The sequence below is a fragment of the Caretta caretta genome, chromosome 4 (genome assembly GCF_965140235.1).
Source record: "Caretta caretta isolate rCarCar2 chromosome 4, rCarCar1.hap1, whole genome shotgun sequence".
NCBI classification, from domain to species: Eukaryota; Metazoa; Chordata; order Testudines; family Cheloniidae; genus Caretta; species Caretta caretta.
The window spans coordinates 23705359-23722799 of record NC_134209.1 but is presented as its reverse complement, the minus strand read 5'-3'; the positions used below and the strand labels follow the sequence as shown (position 1 = coordinate 23722799).

At 44.0% G+C, this 17441-nt stretch overlaps 1 protein-coding gene across 5 annotated transcripts; it reads left to right on the top strand.

Annotated features, from left to right (window-relative positions):
- The first annotated feature begins 202 nt into the window (after nucleotides 1-202).
- Nucleotides 203-17356, top strand: LOC125635579 (protein FAM47E-like). Of its 5 annotated transcripts, none has more exons than XM_048847430.2 (9): nucleotides 203-424; nucleotides 598-716; nucleotides 6161-6539; nucleotides 7985-8142; nucleotides 9621-9777; nucleotides 10371-10577; nucleotides 11859-12011; nucleotides 13621-13698; nucleotides 14521-17356. In XM_048847430.2, the coding sequence occupies exons 3-9, from the start codon at nucleotides 6174-6176 to the stop codon at nucleotides 14650-14652; spliced, it is 1251 nt and encodes a 416-aa protein (XP_048703387.2). In that variant the 5' UTR covers nucleotides 203-424; nucleotides 598-716; nucleotides 6161-6173; the 3' UTR covers nucleotides 14653-17356. The 5 variants fall into 5 exon arrangements, with proteins under 5 accessions (XP_048703387.2, XP_048703390.2, XP_048703391.2 ...); XM_048847433.2 differs by having other exon boundaries at nucleotides 598-725; XM_048847434.2 differs by lacking the exon at nucleotides 598-716 and having other exon boundaries at nucleotides 6233-6539.
- Nucleotides 17357-17441: the final 85 nt, after the last annotated feature.

The window sequence follows — 17441 nt, the reverse complement described above, 5'->3', positions numbered from 1 at the left end:
CATTAGGGACAAATGTCTAGTCAAGTTTTTAATGATAGCGCTTCATGCATGCAAACTCTACTGGTGTGGTGAAATCAAATTTAGCTTTTAATTCTTAAATTGCATTTCACAACAAACTGTTCAAGAATTCTGAGTGTGTGCCAGAGAGAGAGTGAGAGGACTTGTGAGTCTATGGGATTTGGTTTCCACAACAACCAGCTCCAAACATGCCAGCAGTATGCAGGATACACTAGGAGTTTATCACTTGAGCCTGCCTGTCCTGAAGCAACACTGTAAGAGTTTGTATTTTTAAAAACGTAGCTACACACTTATTTGCTCTGTCACAGAATGGGGAGCATTTTATAAATCCAGTCCATGCATCAGTGACCGAGCTAGATGCCACCTTGCATGTGAGAGTTTTACCCTGAGTTGTGCAACACGTAAGGTATGTATTTTGATTTTTGCAGTTTCAGCTCACAATCAGATTGCAAATACCATGGTATCCTAACTAATTATTGTAATATATCTCTGGAATTAAACTGTCTGATGCTCAGAGTAAATTGCATGTTTCCTGGAATCTTTTTTTAAAATTTAGATTATATGCAATCTGTTTGATAGATCATCTGGGCTTTGGCAGACCAGGATCATGCTGTAGAGCTGGTAGTATCTGCTGGAAATAAGAATCCTACTCATTCATGCAGGAAGTCCTCCTGAAGTCAATGACTAGGACTTTCCGTGTAAGTAAGGTGAGCAGCATTTGGGCCACTGCTACCCATGGATAGTTTTGAACTATTTAAAAATTAGAAGAAAAGATCATTCAGGGGCCATAGAAGAGATAAGTGGTGGTAATTCCGAATCAGTGAACATTTTAAGTTCAAGGCACTGGAAGTTTTCAGTGTGACTTTAGTCACATTTCCTCCTTTTCTGAATGTAGCAAAACTAAGATGTGGTGGGCAAACTAAGTGATGGGCAAGTATATCTAGATGCAGGATTTAGTTGTTGGTTACTGATTATAATGTTTGGTCCTGTAAGTCTCTCAAAGTATTTATAGGGCCTCCATAGCATTTGAACACCTCACAATCTTTAATGCTTTTGTCCTCACAACAGCCTGTGAGGTAGGGCAGTGCCATTATCCCCATGGAAGGCCAAGTGACTTGCCTAAGGCCACACCCACAGTCTGTGGTATAGCAGGGAATTGGTCCCAGGTTAACCCCCTAACCACCAGACCATCTTTCATCTCAGTGACATTCCGTACTAAAGCCCTTTAAATGGTGACGCAGGAAAAAGAAGATGTCTGTCTATTTTTTTTTTTAAAGCGGCATCTGTTTTTAAGAATACAATTCTCTTTCTCTCTGTATCCACACATACGGCTCAGCTTGGAAACCCAGTTCTGCACATTTCATTTAAAACAAAAATAAAATGAAAACCGTAGGGTTAGTATTGTAATTCCATAGTAGGGTGACCAGATGTCCCAATTTTATAGGGACAGTCCTGCTTTTTGGGTCTTTTTCTTATATAGGCTCCTATTCCATCTCCCCACCCCCCCAAGTCCCGATTTTTCACATTTCCTGTCTGGTCACCCTATTCCATAGTGTTCAGCAAGTCAGAAAGTTTGCAATATAATTAGACATCGATTTATGATCAAAACAAAATTGAGTACTGGGTTGAACAGGGAAAATGAATCTGCCAGTGCAAATGTGTAGTATAATTATACACAATTCTTTAGCTTGTTTGGTTTTATCAGTCTAACAATACTGTTAGTCCAGTCAATTCCATGTCTGAATTTGCTGAATAAAATTTAACTTTACCATCCAGCCAAATTCAGCTTTTACTTTCTCTCTCTGCACTAATAGGATTTTACATGGTGCATGTATTCTGGGTATTTTAGGAGCTAGATAATGTAATATATTCTATCCTTAATGCTCCCCGTCTATTAAGCCTCAGATTCTCTTAGAATAATTTTTTGTACTCTGTTCACTAGACAAGTTACACAGTGATTTGAAGAGATGCACTTGTACACAGTTCTTCAACCAAATGAACATAGGACTTCCCCTTTCCACAGTTTCAAACAGAGTGGTATTCCTATAAAAAGATATGCCAGTGTGACTTTGGCACAAGGGCTCATTATGCTCACTATATGAAGCAGGATTAGATTTCAGTTGGCACTTCCCTGTCATTAATCCTTTGGTATGTGCTTGCTGTGATTACGTTACATTGCACGCAGCGCCATTATCTGTTTCGAAATTCACTTTTTGTTTCACACATAACAAAATGATGTCTAAAACCTTGCTTTGTAAGTGTATTAAGAGACTGAACAAAGAATAGTTTCTGCATCGTCTTCAGAGTCTTGTCCTCCACCTGTATGTTATGCATGTACAGTATTTCACTTTTGCATTTCTCTAATTTATCCAAGTACCACTCATTTACAAACTGGCTTTTATTGTGTGGATACTATTCCCCTCTCATGTCTCATGGACACCTTTATCTTGTGTTATGATGGCCTCCACAATTATTCCAAACAAATCTGGTCTCTGCTGTTGGCAGTGTTGCCAACTCTCCTGATTTTAGTGTGAGTGTCACACTGCTTGGTATTTCTTAAATCCCCAGCTCTTAGAGTCATGTGACTGCCTTAAAGCCTCAGCTTTCATTACAAAACATCACGTGTTTATCGCCCTCCCAGTTGCAGAGAAAAGCTTAAAAACTTGATGCCAATGGTTCAAAAAACAAAAGGACCCTCAAAGTATTAATTTTAAATGTAACTTTAAGATCTAACATCTGTATATGTTTGTTTCGGAAGAGGGTGGGGTGTAAACAAGATGGTTTGTCCGCCCTTGCATTTGTGCCTCCCTGTTGCACTCTCTAAGGCTGTGTCTCTACACTGCCACTTTCAGCACTAAAACTTTAGTCATTCAGGGGTGCCAAAAAACACCCCCCTGAGCGACAAAAGTTTTAGCGCTGAAAAGCACCAGTATAGACGGCCCTTTATTGCCGGGAGCTGCTCTCCGGGCGATAAAGCTACCACTGCTTGTTTGGGTGTTTTGGCTAGAACCTGACCTGTAATAGCGTCTCGCTGGCGGCAAACCGCGTACGCTATCTCTGCTCCAGAAAACCACTCCACCACCGCATATGTCCAAAGTGAAAGTCAATTAGTTTAGGATCAAGGCAATTCGCAAGAGGAAAACAGAAACCAACCCCGTAGTCCACACCCTTCAGTTGGGTTTTACTTTCCTATTTCTCCCTGGGACTTGGTAAAACATAGTAAAACCCTTTCACTCCATCCCTGCTCCCTGAGATCTTGACACATAGAGGCAGCCATCCCCAGGCCTTCCTCTTGCCTTCTCCCCCAGAACCACACTTTAAACCTGCCCCTAGCTCCACCAAGGGAATGGGAGATGCCCTGCCTTACTGGACCCTGTAGTTTTTATACTTTGAGGCCTTGTGACAGGAAGTTGGGGTGAAACACTGCACATACCCGTAGACTCGACCACTCGACCAGTCAGTGTTCGAGCATAGTAAGTGAGAGAACCCAAGACATTGTAACATTCAGGCTTTATTTCTTCCTCCATATGCTGCCCTCTCATCAAGAGTTCTCCAAGTTCCTAGACATTATCCTCTCTATGAGCACGCTGGCCTACTATAACACCCCCTACTGGGAAGCTATCTGTGATAATATCCATTTGTCAGCTTTGCGAGAGCAAAATTTACATATCACCCTATATACGTTCCTTGCAGAAAGTCTCTGTGTGGGCCTTACTGTCACGCCTCCTGCTCTCACTGACAAACAGCTGTTTTTAACCATTGCCCTGCAATGGGACAGTTAACACTTCCCTAAGTGTATCTGTTGCAGGTAGTGGGATGTGCAGGCCTCACTTCCCTAAGTGCTGTCAACAGCTTTGTAGGCCGTAGGGAAGGGCATGGTCATGTATGATGTAACAATAGCAGCCAGCGAGTAAAAGAAATCCCTTGGCTCACGAACCCTCTTCTAATAGACCAAAGAGAATCTAATCAACTTGTCCCACTTTGCATAAGTGGTAACTGTACTCTGTGGAATTGATAGTATCCAGTGGGTCTCAAACTTCATTGCACCGCGACCCCCTTCTGACAACAAAAATTATTACATGACCCCAGGAGGTGAGACTGAAGCCTGAACCCACCCAAGCCCCACTGCCGTGGGTGGGGGGGCCAAAGCCTGAGGCCCACCACTCCAGGCAGGGGGGCCAAGCTGAAGCTCAAGGGCTTTAGCCCCAGGCAGGGGGCCTGTAACCTGAGTCCTGCCACCCAGGGTGGAAGCCCTTGGGCTTTGGCTTCGGCCCTGGGCAGTGGGGCTCGGGCTTCAGCAAACAATCCATTTCCTTGCAAAGGTTTGTTAGCAATGAAGAGACACACAGTAGCAGGGAGCATCTCCAGACAGGCTGGCCTGTAATAAAACAATATTACACTGGAAGTGGAGAAAGAGCAGAAGAAAGTTCCACTCTAAACCATAGGATTTATTGTATACTGGAAATATCACTGATCTGAAAATGTTCCTGATCTGGTGAACTGGTGTGATCCTCCAACTGCCCTTTCCTTTAAGCAGATTGCCATCAATTTTTCCCCCTTTCCTTCTCTAGCCTTAGGTGACTGGAATATATTTGGTCTTCTGTTTAATAACTTGGTAAAATAACTTTTGCAAACAAAAAGCAACCAAACACACTGACACCTAGCACATAAATAGTGATTTTCTGTGTCTTATAACTTAGCCAAATCTGGTAACACTTCATACCGCAGGACCATCTCCCTGCCAAATTGCAAGTTCTGTTCCAAACCATTGAGGCATTATGGGCAGAAACTGTAAAAGCACTTAAACCTCATTGAAAGTCAATGGCACTTAGATTCCCCATTTTCTAAGTCTGCTTTGAAAATGGGACTTTGGTGCTTTTGAAAAAAATTGCCCTAGAGCTATTAAAAAAAAACAACAACCACATAAATTCTAAATTGGTAAAACTACTGTTGTCCCTGATCTTGTTCTTAGAAATGACTAAATCATTTTCAGTGAAACTTAAAAAAAAATAATTTCAGTTTGAGGCACAGACCATGAGTGACTGATTTCAGCCTGAGTAGTGAAAATTTGCCAACGTCCCGGGCATTGAAGTCACATAGCAATGAGGTGTAATGACAACCTGAATAGCAGCACTGGTCAAATATTTTCCAACCAACAGTTTTCCCATTAAAAAAACATAAATGCACATTTGACAAAATCTAAAAGTGTCATGGGAATGTATCAATTTCCACAAAGCTTTTGCTAGAATTATCACATTTCATTTTGACTTTATCTTTTTGGTTTGACGATCACTTCAATTTTGATAGTACAGTAGACCCTCAGAGTTATGAACATGATGGGAATGGAGGTTATTCGTAACTCTCAAATGTCCATAATTCTGAACAAAATGTTCTGGAGGTTCTTTCAGAAGTTTACAACTGCACATTGACTTCATGCAGCTTTGAAACTTTACTATGAATAAGAAAAATGCTGCTTTCCCTTTATTAGTTTTAGTCGTTTACATTGAGCAGAGTACTACACTGTATTTGCCTCTTTTTTTTTTTTTTTTTTTGGTCTCTGCTGCTGCCTTGCATACTTCCGGTTCCAAATGAGGTGTTTGGTTGACCGGTCAGGTCGTAACTCTGGTGTTTGTAACTCTGAGGTTCTATAGCATATAATATACTATGCATTAAATAAACTGTAACATATAAACCATAATATATCAGTAGAAATGATAAAGTAGAAACAAAATGTTTCAAACTTATCTAAATCAAGGCTTTTGATAAAAATGAAATATGTCAGAATATTTCATTTTGCAAAAAATTCCCAGAATTTGACATTTTTGTCCCAATTTTGGACAAAACCAAATGTCAACATTTCCCCAGGATGGCAATTATGTCATTTGGCCAGCTCTACTTTATAGGGTCAACTACCAGCTTCCCCTAGAGCAGTTCTTCTGGCCAAGCTTTTCTCTGAGGTTGAGTGATGGAAGAGGCTTTCCCCTGGACAATATGTGCCAACATGGTGGAGTTGCATAGCCCTTTGGAATTTGAATGTTTAACAGCACTGCAAATAAGAACACCAGAGAGACTCCAGTGATGTTCATGTGCTTAATTAAAAGCCCCATTACTTTCAGCACCGACCAGAAGTGTTTGCTTTCAGGTACCAGGGGAAAATGCCATCTAAGTACTTTCAGGAACACAACAAACGGAAGTTCTCGGATTCCCTTAACAGCCAGCGCTGGAGATTCTTGAAAAGTGACCTGGATGATTTCAGAAGCGGCTTCCCTCCTCCATCTGACAACATCTTCATCTGTGGCACAAAGGGGCCTGTACCGATTGTTCTGCGTAATCCCGCATCTGATGCTTCACGCATGGCCCAGCAGAAGGGAAGGAGAAAGTGCACCAAAACCCAAGTCAGCCCTTCCAAGCTCAGTCCATTGCAGAAATCTAGGCGGGATCACATTGCACAGACAGAATACTGCCTGATCCAGCACCCCCTAGCACTCTACCCTCATCTGGAAGAAAGCGTCCCTCCAGAGGTAAAGGCCCTGTGATTGCTGCTGTTCTTCTTTCAGACAAGTGTCCTTCTGGCAAGTTTTAAACACAAAAATAACCCAGTTGTCAGCTGTTCCTTATATAGAAAATCTGCAGAATATATGACTCATCATGGCAAGGTGAATGATCTTAATAATAGCGAGAGATCTGAACTGGCAACAGTTTTGAGTTTTGTTACATTATTTGCAGTCAGTGACCCTGTCCCCATTCCTTTGTCAAAATGTAACATGAGAAAGCATTATTTTAAAAGGGCTGCTTTAGAAGTCAAGCACACGGAGCTGTATTTAGGCTGTATTTAGGTAGCCAAAATTAAGTTATTACCAGACATCAGATATCACTGGACATTCCATGACAGTAAGTGTCTCTGCTCAAAATGAAAGAGCTAAGAGTTTGACCAAGACACCAGAGCGAGTCCTGACCTGATCCAACTCCCGTTCTTCCCCAGCTTGTCTCTTGAAGAGCCCCATCTTCCTCCAGCCTCTGTCCCTGCCCATTCCCTGCCTCATGCAAAGAAGCAGCAGAGAGTAGTCAGCACACAGTTCTACCTCGGGTTTGGGGCAGGGAGCTTCTGGTACAGAGCTCAGAGGGACTCTGTACAGGCAAGCTGGGGGAAGACAGTGAAGGTGAGTGGGAGAGTTAACATGGCCATTTGGAGAGGAAGGGACCAGGCAAAGGGCCAGGGTTAGTCTCGTGTTGGGAGAGGGGCATGGGAGAGAGGAGTTCATGGCAAGCATACTCCTCGTCAGGGCAGAATGTTATGGAGGAACGTACTGGGGTAAGGTTAAGAAGCAGTAAGATCATCAGGAGAGTGTATTTAGTGTGTCAGGTGAACTCTTCAAAATTTGAGGGGTAAATGAGGAATCTTGGGTCTGATCAGTGAGACCCCAGGTCACAGCGTAGACTCAACTTCTGTCCTTGGGTTATGAAAAAAAGGGACTTTTGATGAGATTAAAGGCAGTAAATGCAAAACCAATGAAAGAAAAATCTTTCACCCAATATATGAGTAGACTGTGGAACTCACTGCCACAGTATACTGTTCAGGCCAAGAGCTTAGCATGAATCAAAGAAGGACTGGACATTTATATGGATAACTATCCAGAGATACAGTAGTTAATGCTAAACAAGGTTTTGGAAGGGATGTAAAAGCTTATGCTTCAGGTATGACACCAATCTCTAACTAGTGGGGGATTGGATGAGTCCTTCATGGGGGCAGATTATCCCACATCTGCCAACTGAGGGGTTTCTTGCACCTTCCTCTGAGGCATCTGGTGTCTGGGACAGGTGAGTGTACTAAATGGACAATAGGACTGATTCCATGTGGTCATTGCTATGCTGTCCAGGGGCTCTGTTTGTAATGTGCCCCCTTACGCAGTCTCCATAGGAACTGTGCTGGTGTGAATACCATGCTCTGTTCTTGTTTGGCTCTCAGCTTTTCGAAGAGGTTGTGGGCATCCTGGATCCTGAGATGCGCTTGAATAGGGAAGGTGGATATGAGGATTGTGATCAGGAGAGCCGCGCTCCTCAGCAAGTGCTGTATCAGCTGGAGGATGGGAAAAGTAAAGAAGCGTGTCCCAGGCCATCAGCACTGTGAGTACTGGATGGGACAGTGCGTGCAGCACCAGGGCCAACTGAATCCACCTTCTGCTGCTGGGCCTGGGTTCAGTTCAGTCCAATCTCTCTCCTCTGAATGTAGCTGTATTGAAAGAGAGGAGTTGCCTGTTTCTAAGGCTGGGGGTACTCCATACTCTGTGCCAATTCACCTTCAGAGAGTCTTGCCTGTCAGAAAGCATGTTTCACAGCCATGCAGAAGAACTGGGTCAGGGAGTGACTGTGGAAACCCATGTTCCCCAGATAGGTGGAGAACAAACATGGCCGATGCATGACTTTTAAAGTGTCTATTTACACATGTGATATGGTAACGGTGCCAACTAGGGCCAGACACAGGTGAATTCTCTGCTGATGTGCACCCCACGTAACCCTGACAAAGTCAGTGGTGTTTCATGGGACAAAAGTCAGCACAGAGCTTGGCACATAGCGCAAAACAAGTTTCCCCACATTACTCTCTTCTGCAAATACATCTTAATCCTGACACATAGCCCCCAGCTATGTCAATCCTGGTACTTTCCTGTGCAGAGATGGACAGTTGTCACATATCCTTTCCATATTTGTAACCTTTGTACAGTATTTTTTACTGGTGTGTCCAAAAGGAGTTTGGGAGTCATCTAGACGCACATAATATAGCTTGAGGTGGTCAGTGTTCTGAGAAACACCTTGTGTCTTTTCCTGAAAAATATTTCTTGGGTCAACCTTTTTAACAAAATCCGATACCAAAGGGATGGTATTTTTAGTTGAAGTTGGTCCTGCTTTGAGCAGGGGATTGGACTAGATGATCTCCTGAGGTCTCTTCCAGCCCTAATATTCTATGGTTCTATGATCACAAAATACCCTTACTTGCATTCTTCAGATTATACTGGGTATAAACAGATGTCCTAGAATGCATGAGTTAGTCTTGCCCGGAGGCCGATATCAGCAATGTGGTCACATTGTGCCGCGTGCTGCACAAAACCACAAGGAGACAGTCCAACTCCAGAAGAGTTCACAGTCTAAATCAAGACAAGACATTAAGTAGTGATACAACAAGCAGGTAAGGGAGGATGAAGATTACAGTGACAGAATGGGGTAGTAACAGACATATGTCATTTGCCAATTTGAAGGGTTGTTTGTTTTTAGCCAGATTACTTTTTTCCCTCACAAAAATGCAGATCTGAATGCAGGCCTGGCCTTCAAAACATGGGACTTTCTCACTAGGTGTACGATAGGTGGCTTCCCTATGTTTGTGAGACCAATTTGAACCAAGTCCTCCAGAAGTGAAAATTTAATGCATGAAATCACTGTGCTATTTTATTCCCAACTGTGCAAGTCATTTGGACCATCTGTGATCCAAGATAAACACAAGTTTTTTGTGATCCTCTGCAGTAGTTACTGTGTTGTGCCAGTTATTACTGTGTCTTGTTTGTGCTAATCAAAGACATTTAGATGATATTTTATGACATTAATATCTTAAGTAGCAAAGAGTCCAAAGACAAGAATCCACAGTGCACCTACCTGTCCAAGAAAGAAGTAGCAGCAAGGGAAAAGGAGGCCAATCTGAGCTACATTCCTCCCCTGGATGAGAACGTAAGGCGAGTGACTAAGGAGTTTTGTGACTGGGTGGCTTCTTTGGTAAGTAAAAGAACCTGTAAAACCCCACACTCTCATTCCAGAAATGCAGTGATCACGATTGAGGACAATGTTCTCCAGACTTGGGAACCTAAATAGGACTTTGGATGCTTAGCTTCAGGCACCCAAGTCTGGAAATGTTCGTCCTAATGTACAGGAACATTTGGGGCATAACTGAGCTCAACCAGCTGGAAAGCAAGCAAACAACAAATGGCTTATTCTGGAATACTGTCATGTCAATTTGTTTACTCAGAGCATTTTCCTGCAGAGGGGGACGTAGTGTACTTGTCTGATTTCATATAGCTGCGCCATTCTGTAGTCACATCCATTTATTTGATCAACATTAGTTCACCAATTCGTGTATGGTTATTAAATCAACTTTAAATGTGCCTACAGATTACTATGAAGGGCACATTTTAAACATGTAAAAATCAATAGAATCAGCAGAAATCAGTTGTGGCTTGAGAGATTTACCTTGGCTATCCTAAGGAAGATGAGGTCTGGGGATATAAGTGCTGGGCTAACCAAACCAGAATGACAGGGAGAGAAGCCACTTTCTCCCACTCTTACGCTGTGCACTTGGGTTATTACTGCAGGGAGGAGAAAAATACAAAGTGGATGAAGCCACCATTCTGAGCTTGTTTGACACTGGATATGAAAGCAAGCTGGTGCTGTCTGTGCCCATCCATGTTGTGGAACTAAACAATGTGCCAGCAGAGCTGAGAAAGTATGTGAGTGTTTCACCTCCACTGACTGCTGTCAAGAGTCCTCTTCGTACCAGGTGCCATCCATGCCTTGCCAAGGTAAATAGGCCTGGACCTACATTTTCAGATGTTTCTAGTTATTTTAGGAGCCTTAATTTTTGGGTGCCCAGCTTGATATGTTAAAGGGGCCTGGTTTTCCAGAAGTGCTGAGTACCTGCCTTCTGAAAAACAGGTTCCTCTAAGGTGTTTGAAGCTGGGCACCAAAAATTGAGGCACTTAAAAGCGCTGTCTGTTTTGAACATTTGTGGACGCTTATTTTTGCATGGGGCAATACACTAGAAAAAGGGCAGGATGGGAACTGGGAACATCATTTAGGGCCTAACCGTACAGTCCCTTTACCAGCCAAACTGCCACTGATTCTCAGAAGTTTTGCTTGTATAAAGTACCTGATCCATGCCCGCTGATGTTAATTGAAAGACTGTAGTTGAACTCAGTAAGCTTTGGATCAGGTCCAGAATTGCAGGCTCCCAGCCAATGGGCCAAATTCAGCAGTGGTGTGAGATGGTATATTTAGACCTTCTGAAACCTATGCTGGGGTAACTTGCAGACTGAGGACTGGGGAGCAAGTTCAAGTAAAAAGTACAGGATGACCACCTTTTAACTTACAAATTCTAACCCCTCCTGTTCATGGCTTTTCTTGCTACACGCTTTCATCTTAATCACCTAAAACTTGGGCAAAACGTTATCTACTAGCCACAGACCACTTGTGTCAAATCTGAAGAGGAAGTGACATTTCTGACAATTTTAGGGGAGAGGGCAAAGTTGGGGTAGATCTAGGCTTATAACAGAAAGCAAATCACAAATGGAGCTATGGAGAGACTACTGCTTCTCCAAAATTGTAGCTAGTTTTGCTTTAGAGACCATGAGGGAAAGACATTCACTAGGTCAGTGACTCCAGAGCTGTGATTCTCTGAGACATCCCTGATCATCCACAAAATTAACAAGTCTGAGATGAGAACCACGCGGTGGTTGCCTGCCTGGGATGAAGGGAGGGGTTCTGTGAGTGGATTGCTGTCTTGTGTGGATCCTTGCCTGATGCTGTTGCAATACAAAGAAAAATCAATGAGAGCTGGTAATTATTAGAGATAACCAATGAAACATTCACACTTCTAGCAGGGCTAGGACTTATACCTGCTGTAGATACCAATGGAGACATAATCAGCTGTACTGGATCCATCTCACATTCAATGAGTGCCGGATCCCATCCGTTCATGAGGTCTGACATTCCATCCAGACAAAAGCAGTGGTTCACATACACGTGGTAGGAGGAGAGGCAAACACAAACATGACTAGAGAGTATTACCAATTATCTTTTTACAGAATCCATCCCAACCAAAATGGGAGAAGATCAGGTATGGAGCCTGGTACCTTGAACCAAAAACATGGAGAAAACAGAGAGCAAACGAACCTTTAGAGGATCCAAACACAGCAGTTGATGCCTTTCAGAATTTAAGGAACCAGTTTGGTGAAAAGGTACTGCAAGCACCCCTGGAATCTCTGTGGTATAGTTCTCAACCAAGTTAATGGACTTACATTGTTACTGGAATACGCCTGCACATCATATATTGTCTGACACACTCACAGTTGTGGTCCAGACATGGCAGTTAATTTAGCCCACACTAAATGGTGGCACAGCAGTGCCTGTATGTGGGCTGAGATTGTAAAAGACAGGTACACACAAACCAGCATTTATTCTGAAGGATTTTGTTTTAATTCAAGTGATTCTTTAATGCGGGTGAGAGTGATTTGCTTGAGTAAATAAGCAGATTAACCAGATCCTTTCCAATGTGGGAAAAATTCATTTCCTGGGAGGGATCAGGCATGTGACATGTCAGCTCAGAAAGCATTGGGTTTTGGCTGCAATAGCCACCCATATAAACAAGGGCTCAAATTCATCATGGATGTAAACAGACAACTCCCCCCTTACCTACCTTAGGGGATGTGATGAGTCATAAAAAATGCTATGATGAAGTGCTACACAGAAGGTCGAGCATTATTATCAGACTGACGGTGAACAGCAGAGGGACTCATTCTGTGATCACGGCTTTTACGTTTTGTTCTAGCAAACAAGTGTCCAAGTGGTGCTAACCTCCCCCAGACTCCCTAGATTTATGTTTAAGGAACAGTAAAGATAGCCCTAGCCCACTAGAGGGCAGTGCTTCTGAAGTTAAAGTCAAGAGTTTAGCAATTGCTCACTTTGAAAGAGGGGATCAGATTTTTAAAACAATGATTGTCATTCAATCTTGGTTTGTTGAATTACAATGAATAAGTAGCAGTCTCAGTGTTTTCTACTTTAAAGCTGTCAGACAGCATCAGATTCTAGGATCCTTCGTAAAGATGCAAAGGGCTTCTTTTGACTCACTCTGATATCAGACCAGATAGGTTCTGTTAGCTCCAAACCAGGAGTACAAGAAGGTTTGAATGTCTCTGAGAATGAAGGTTAGAGACAGAGGAATCCTGCAAGGAAAAATTGATGGAGACAACCAAGGTCAAGAGAATGCTTAGGCGGAGAATAAGATTTGGGTTTGTTAGTTCTGTTTAAGATAACAATAAAGGCAAAGCCCAGGGAGGTAATTTTGAAACAGATCCTGTGTTAGGAGCAGGATGGGAGGTCTGCTTCATCTGAAAACTTTACAAAATCTGTTGATCCTTGATTTGATAAGGCATTTCTTGAAAAACAAGGTACAGTTCAACCGCAACTTATTGGGCTCGATAGTGTTCACTTACATAGTAAGGAAGAATAATTTCCTCCTCTGCAAGAATTCCTGGGTGAGTTCTATGGCCTGTGTTATACAGGAGGTCAAGCTAGGTGACCATAAATTTGATTCTGATCTATTTTTAAAAAATCACACTTCAGGATTGTGAAGTAACCAGATCTCTATAAAAACAGCAAATCAGAAATCAGTTAAGCTAATTAAAATGCCTAATGGTTAATTGGTGTTTGTTGTAGTGATGAGAATGTCACAGAAATCCCCTTTGTGGTTGACTCAATGAGGGTGTAAATAAAAATAAGTTTCACGGGCTTATTTTAAATTTTCCCTTCATAAGAAGCTGTTCAAGTCTATTTTGGAAATTCCCCTAGGAGGCAGAGCTCATGCAGCTCCATGGAACACACGCTTTTAAGGAATTCCTCGAAAGGAAGGGCTACCGGAAGCCTGAGGTGAGTCAGTGAGAGTGTAACAGCTGGTCGATATGATCACAACGGTATGGGCCGTGGTGCCCTAGGTCTGTGTGTTCAGGAATCAGCTGTAGCTCTGTTCAGGCTCCATTGTTTCTCGCCCACGTGGACAGGGATCTTTAGTCTCAGACCCATATGAGAAGCTGGTCATACAGCCATGCTATGCATGAGCAATGGGTGTAATTTATGGGCCCCATCCACACAACAAGGTGTAACATATCCGGGTACCATGCTATAATGTGGTTTGGTTCTGCTCAAGCAAGCCAGAAACAGTGCTCTTAGCTCGGGGGCCAGATTCAAAACCCTGATGCAAGTTTATGCCACTCCATATAGCCAGACTGCTAATACCAAGCCTGCATTTGTCCCCAGGGCAGTTAACACAGCTTGGATAAATCAGTTCTCCCTAAGAAAACTAAGAAAAAATACGCACTGCTTAGGGAAATAGCTTAAACCCTGCTGTTAATAGCTGTGTTGGAACAGTGCTGCTGCCATTTGGACAGGATTTTTATAAAGGTGTAAGCATAAGGGAAGCTTGCACTTCTGTTGTTACCTGTATGATAACTGTGAGTATACAGAAAATTTCATTATTGTGGGCTATCAGGCACCATTCCATCAGGTCTAAACTGCTTTCATTAAAAAAAAAAATCTATATGTAAACACAAATCACACTGGTTTCTTGATCCCCTGCAATTTCTTTAAAATATTTTTGTATTAAACAATCAGCCATTTAAGTGCATTGCTGGTAATTGTGTGTGTGTGTATATGTGTGTGTGTGTGTGAGTATGTATGTATGTTTTGTTTTAGTTCCTTCTGCGGATGCTGGCTGCCGGGGATGCTAATGGAGCACAAGAGCGGACTTCAAAGGGCTACAAGAAAGAGTCTCTGAAGAGACCCGAGAGGATCAGAGAAGGATCTTCCTCCACAATTGTTAATTAACATAGAGTTCGGACTTTATTCACAAGAAACAGAAGAACTCGTGAAGCTGCTCCTGGAAGCTCCCGTAATAGTCATCTCGAAGATAGGTTGATTGTTTCCTTCTTTAGAAGTTGCTAGTCAAATATAGTTTAAAGAGAACTACTTGGATTAATGAATTCCAGACACATTCCAGCTGTCCTTGCTGCTCAGCCACGGTAAAAGCTGGCTGGGACACCCGGTTACATTCGAGAGATTTCAGCTCGATTCTGCTGCCCTAATTTGGTTAAGAATCATGGTCTGGTTTGTTACTTGCTAAGTACTCATTGCTGTACAGAGCAGAAGGAAGTTGAAGTTGTCCTCTCCTGTAAGGAGCTTGCAATCCAGCAACTAGATTATTTCTTTAGGTGCATAAATGTTACCAATCTAGGTACCCCCAAGAGGCATAGTGTCTCAAACCAAGTCTACGCTAGACAAGCTTTGCCTTCAGAGGAAACCCGCCCAGTGCTCTGGGCAGTGTAGCGTATGACCGTTCCCCAAGTGAAATAAGTTGTACGGCAAAAACACTTTTAGGACACTGTCTATGCTATGGCTTCTACTGGTATAGAAATTCATTTTAAAAGAAAAATCGCTCCCTTTAACCAATGTTGTTGTATCAGCAAGAGTTCTAGTGAAGACCGGGCCTCAGAGGCAGAATTTCTGCCTTGCTTACTGTTTGCACCAGGCATAGGTGTGGGTAATAAGGGTGCGGGGGGTGCTGCAGCACCCCCAGGTTTTGTGCCCGGCCACTGGCCCTGCACCTCTGCTGCCTATCATCCCGGCCGCCGTCCCCTCTGCTGCTCGGGGGCTCCACTGCCAGCCCCGGGTCCCGCTCAGCCACTTGCCCCAGGTCCCGCTCAGCCACTGGCCCCATGCCCAGGGGCTCCACTGCTGGCCCCAAGGTCCCACCTGGCCACCAGCCCTGGATGCAGGGTCCCGGCCGCTGGCCCCAAGGTCCTGTCCCCCGACCCCTGGATCCCGGCCACTGGTCCCTGGGTCCTGGCCGTCAGCCTTGGGATCCTGGCCACTGGCCTTGCATGAGAGGTCCTGGCTGCCGGCCCCATGCCTGGGGCTCCACACCCGCCTCTAGCTGGGGCCTCAGCCTCTGCCGCCTTATCCCTGTCTGCGTCCCCTCTTCCCAGAGCCACAGCCCTGCTCCCGGCCCCAGCTCTATGCGGCAGTGAGGGGCATGGACAGGGGTAAGAGGGGCTCAGCACCCCGACTCCAAAAACTGTTCCGGAGCCACTGGCACCAGAAGGAGGGGGAGGTAGAAATTTGTTGCTGGCCTATATGTCTGCAGCTCCCAGTGGGGTAGTGCAGCTCTGAACTGCCTCCTGTGTTTTACAGGCACCTTAGAGGGAGGCAGAGGAGGGAAAATGAAGGAGGAAGGAATAATTTTGTGAGGGGACAAAAGCTGGAAGAGCAGTGTAACTGGCTGAAGGGAGCTCTGGGGACAGAGCTGAATGCAGAATGTGCATTACATTATAGCCCCTTAATGTGCTTTTTCCTTGCAGATTTTTACTGCCATCTGGCCTGGCCAGCCTTGGTTGATCTCTGTTGTCCACACTTAGTTCGCTGCAGTCTGGCAGCATTTTTGAGGAGCAGGGCCCTGTTCCGTTCATCTGGATGTACATTTCAGTCTTTACCGCAGATTGTCCAGCCAGCCAACCCTGCTTCCAGCTTTGGAATAAACGTAGACTTCCCTTTACTAAAAGGGTCTCTAAAAAGCTAGCAAAAATCTCTTTTTTCATCTCAAACTAGTGGGAGCAGCCCCACGCAGTTACAAATTAAAATGAGGACAACAAACTCACCTCCCTCCCAGTGTCTAGGGACAAAAATAGTTCTTGTCAATACATCCCAATGGGTCCTGACACAGAAATTATTGCAAATGGGAGATGCCCTGGAAAAGAATCATGTCTGATCTGATAGGCCAACGGCAGAGACGTCAGGAGGGGGCACCACCTACCACAGTGGTGGCAGCAGCAGCAGGAAGCCCTGCCTCACCGAAGTGGTTAGATAAAGAACAGAGATGGAATATTTTTTTAATGACAGTTATGTCTATTGCATCAGACACGATTACTCACATATCCCAGTCCTGCAAGCTACATAATGATCTAAAGTCTTTGCCAATTAACGTATCCCTCATCCGTGTTCCAAGATTCGCTAGGCAGCACCTAAGCGCTCTCCTCCTCTGACACGAACAGAGACCTAGGAGAGCCTGTGTTATAAACGGCCTCTTCCCAGCATGTTGTGCTAAGAGGAGATGAACTGTTTCCTCACTCCATCAGTAGAGCGAGCCTGCTCTGTATTACTTCCCTGGGTGAATTCTTCAGCCAGGGAAGGACCAATCTCTCAGCCGGTTTTCTGTTTGGCTGGTTTGTTTGCTTGGTTGGGGCTTTTTGCCTAAACCCAGGCCACCCCGTCTGATAACAGGTAGGGGGAATCTGAGGTCTAGTTACCCCTTCTTCAGTCTCAGGGTCCTGAATAAACAATTTGGAGGGACTCAGTCCTGCTTTCTTAAAAATGTGGCGTGAAATCCTGGTGCTACTGAAGTCAATGGAGCCAGGATTTCACCCATGGTGTTTCCTACCTCCCAGGGATGGCTTGCTCTGTTACAAATGGTTATTAGATGAGGTGGGTTTTAGCCCACGAAAGCTTATGGTCAAATAAATTTGTTGGTCTCTAAGGAGCCACAAGTCCTCCTCGTTCTTTTTGCTAAAACAGAAGAGAGGGTCTGAGCATGTAAACCTGCTAGGAAAAGCCTCCTGTTCCTC

Excerpts from the sequence above, each read along its gene's own strand:
- LOC125635579 (XM_048847432.2), top strand. The coding sequence starts at position 6,174 with ATGCCATCTAAGTACTTTCAGGAACACAACAAACGGAAGTTCTCGGAT. Across the intron at positions 6,540-7,984 it reads AAGAAAGCGTCCCTCCAGAG|CTTTTCGAAGAGGTTGTGGG; the intron begins GTAAAGGCCCTG and ends TTTGGCTCTCAG. Across the intron at positions 12,012-13,620 it reads GGAACCAGTTTGGTGAAAAG|GAGGCAGAGCTCATGCAGCT; the intron begins GTACTGCAAGCA and ends AAATTCCCCTAG.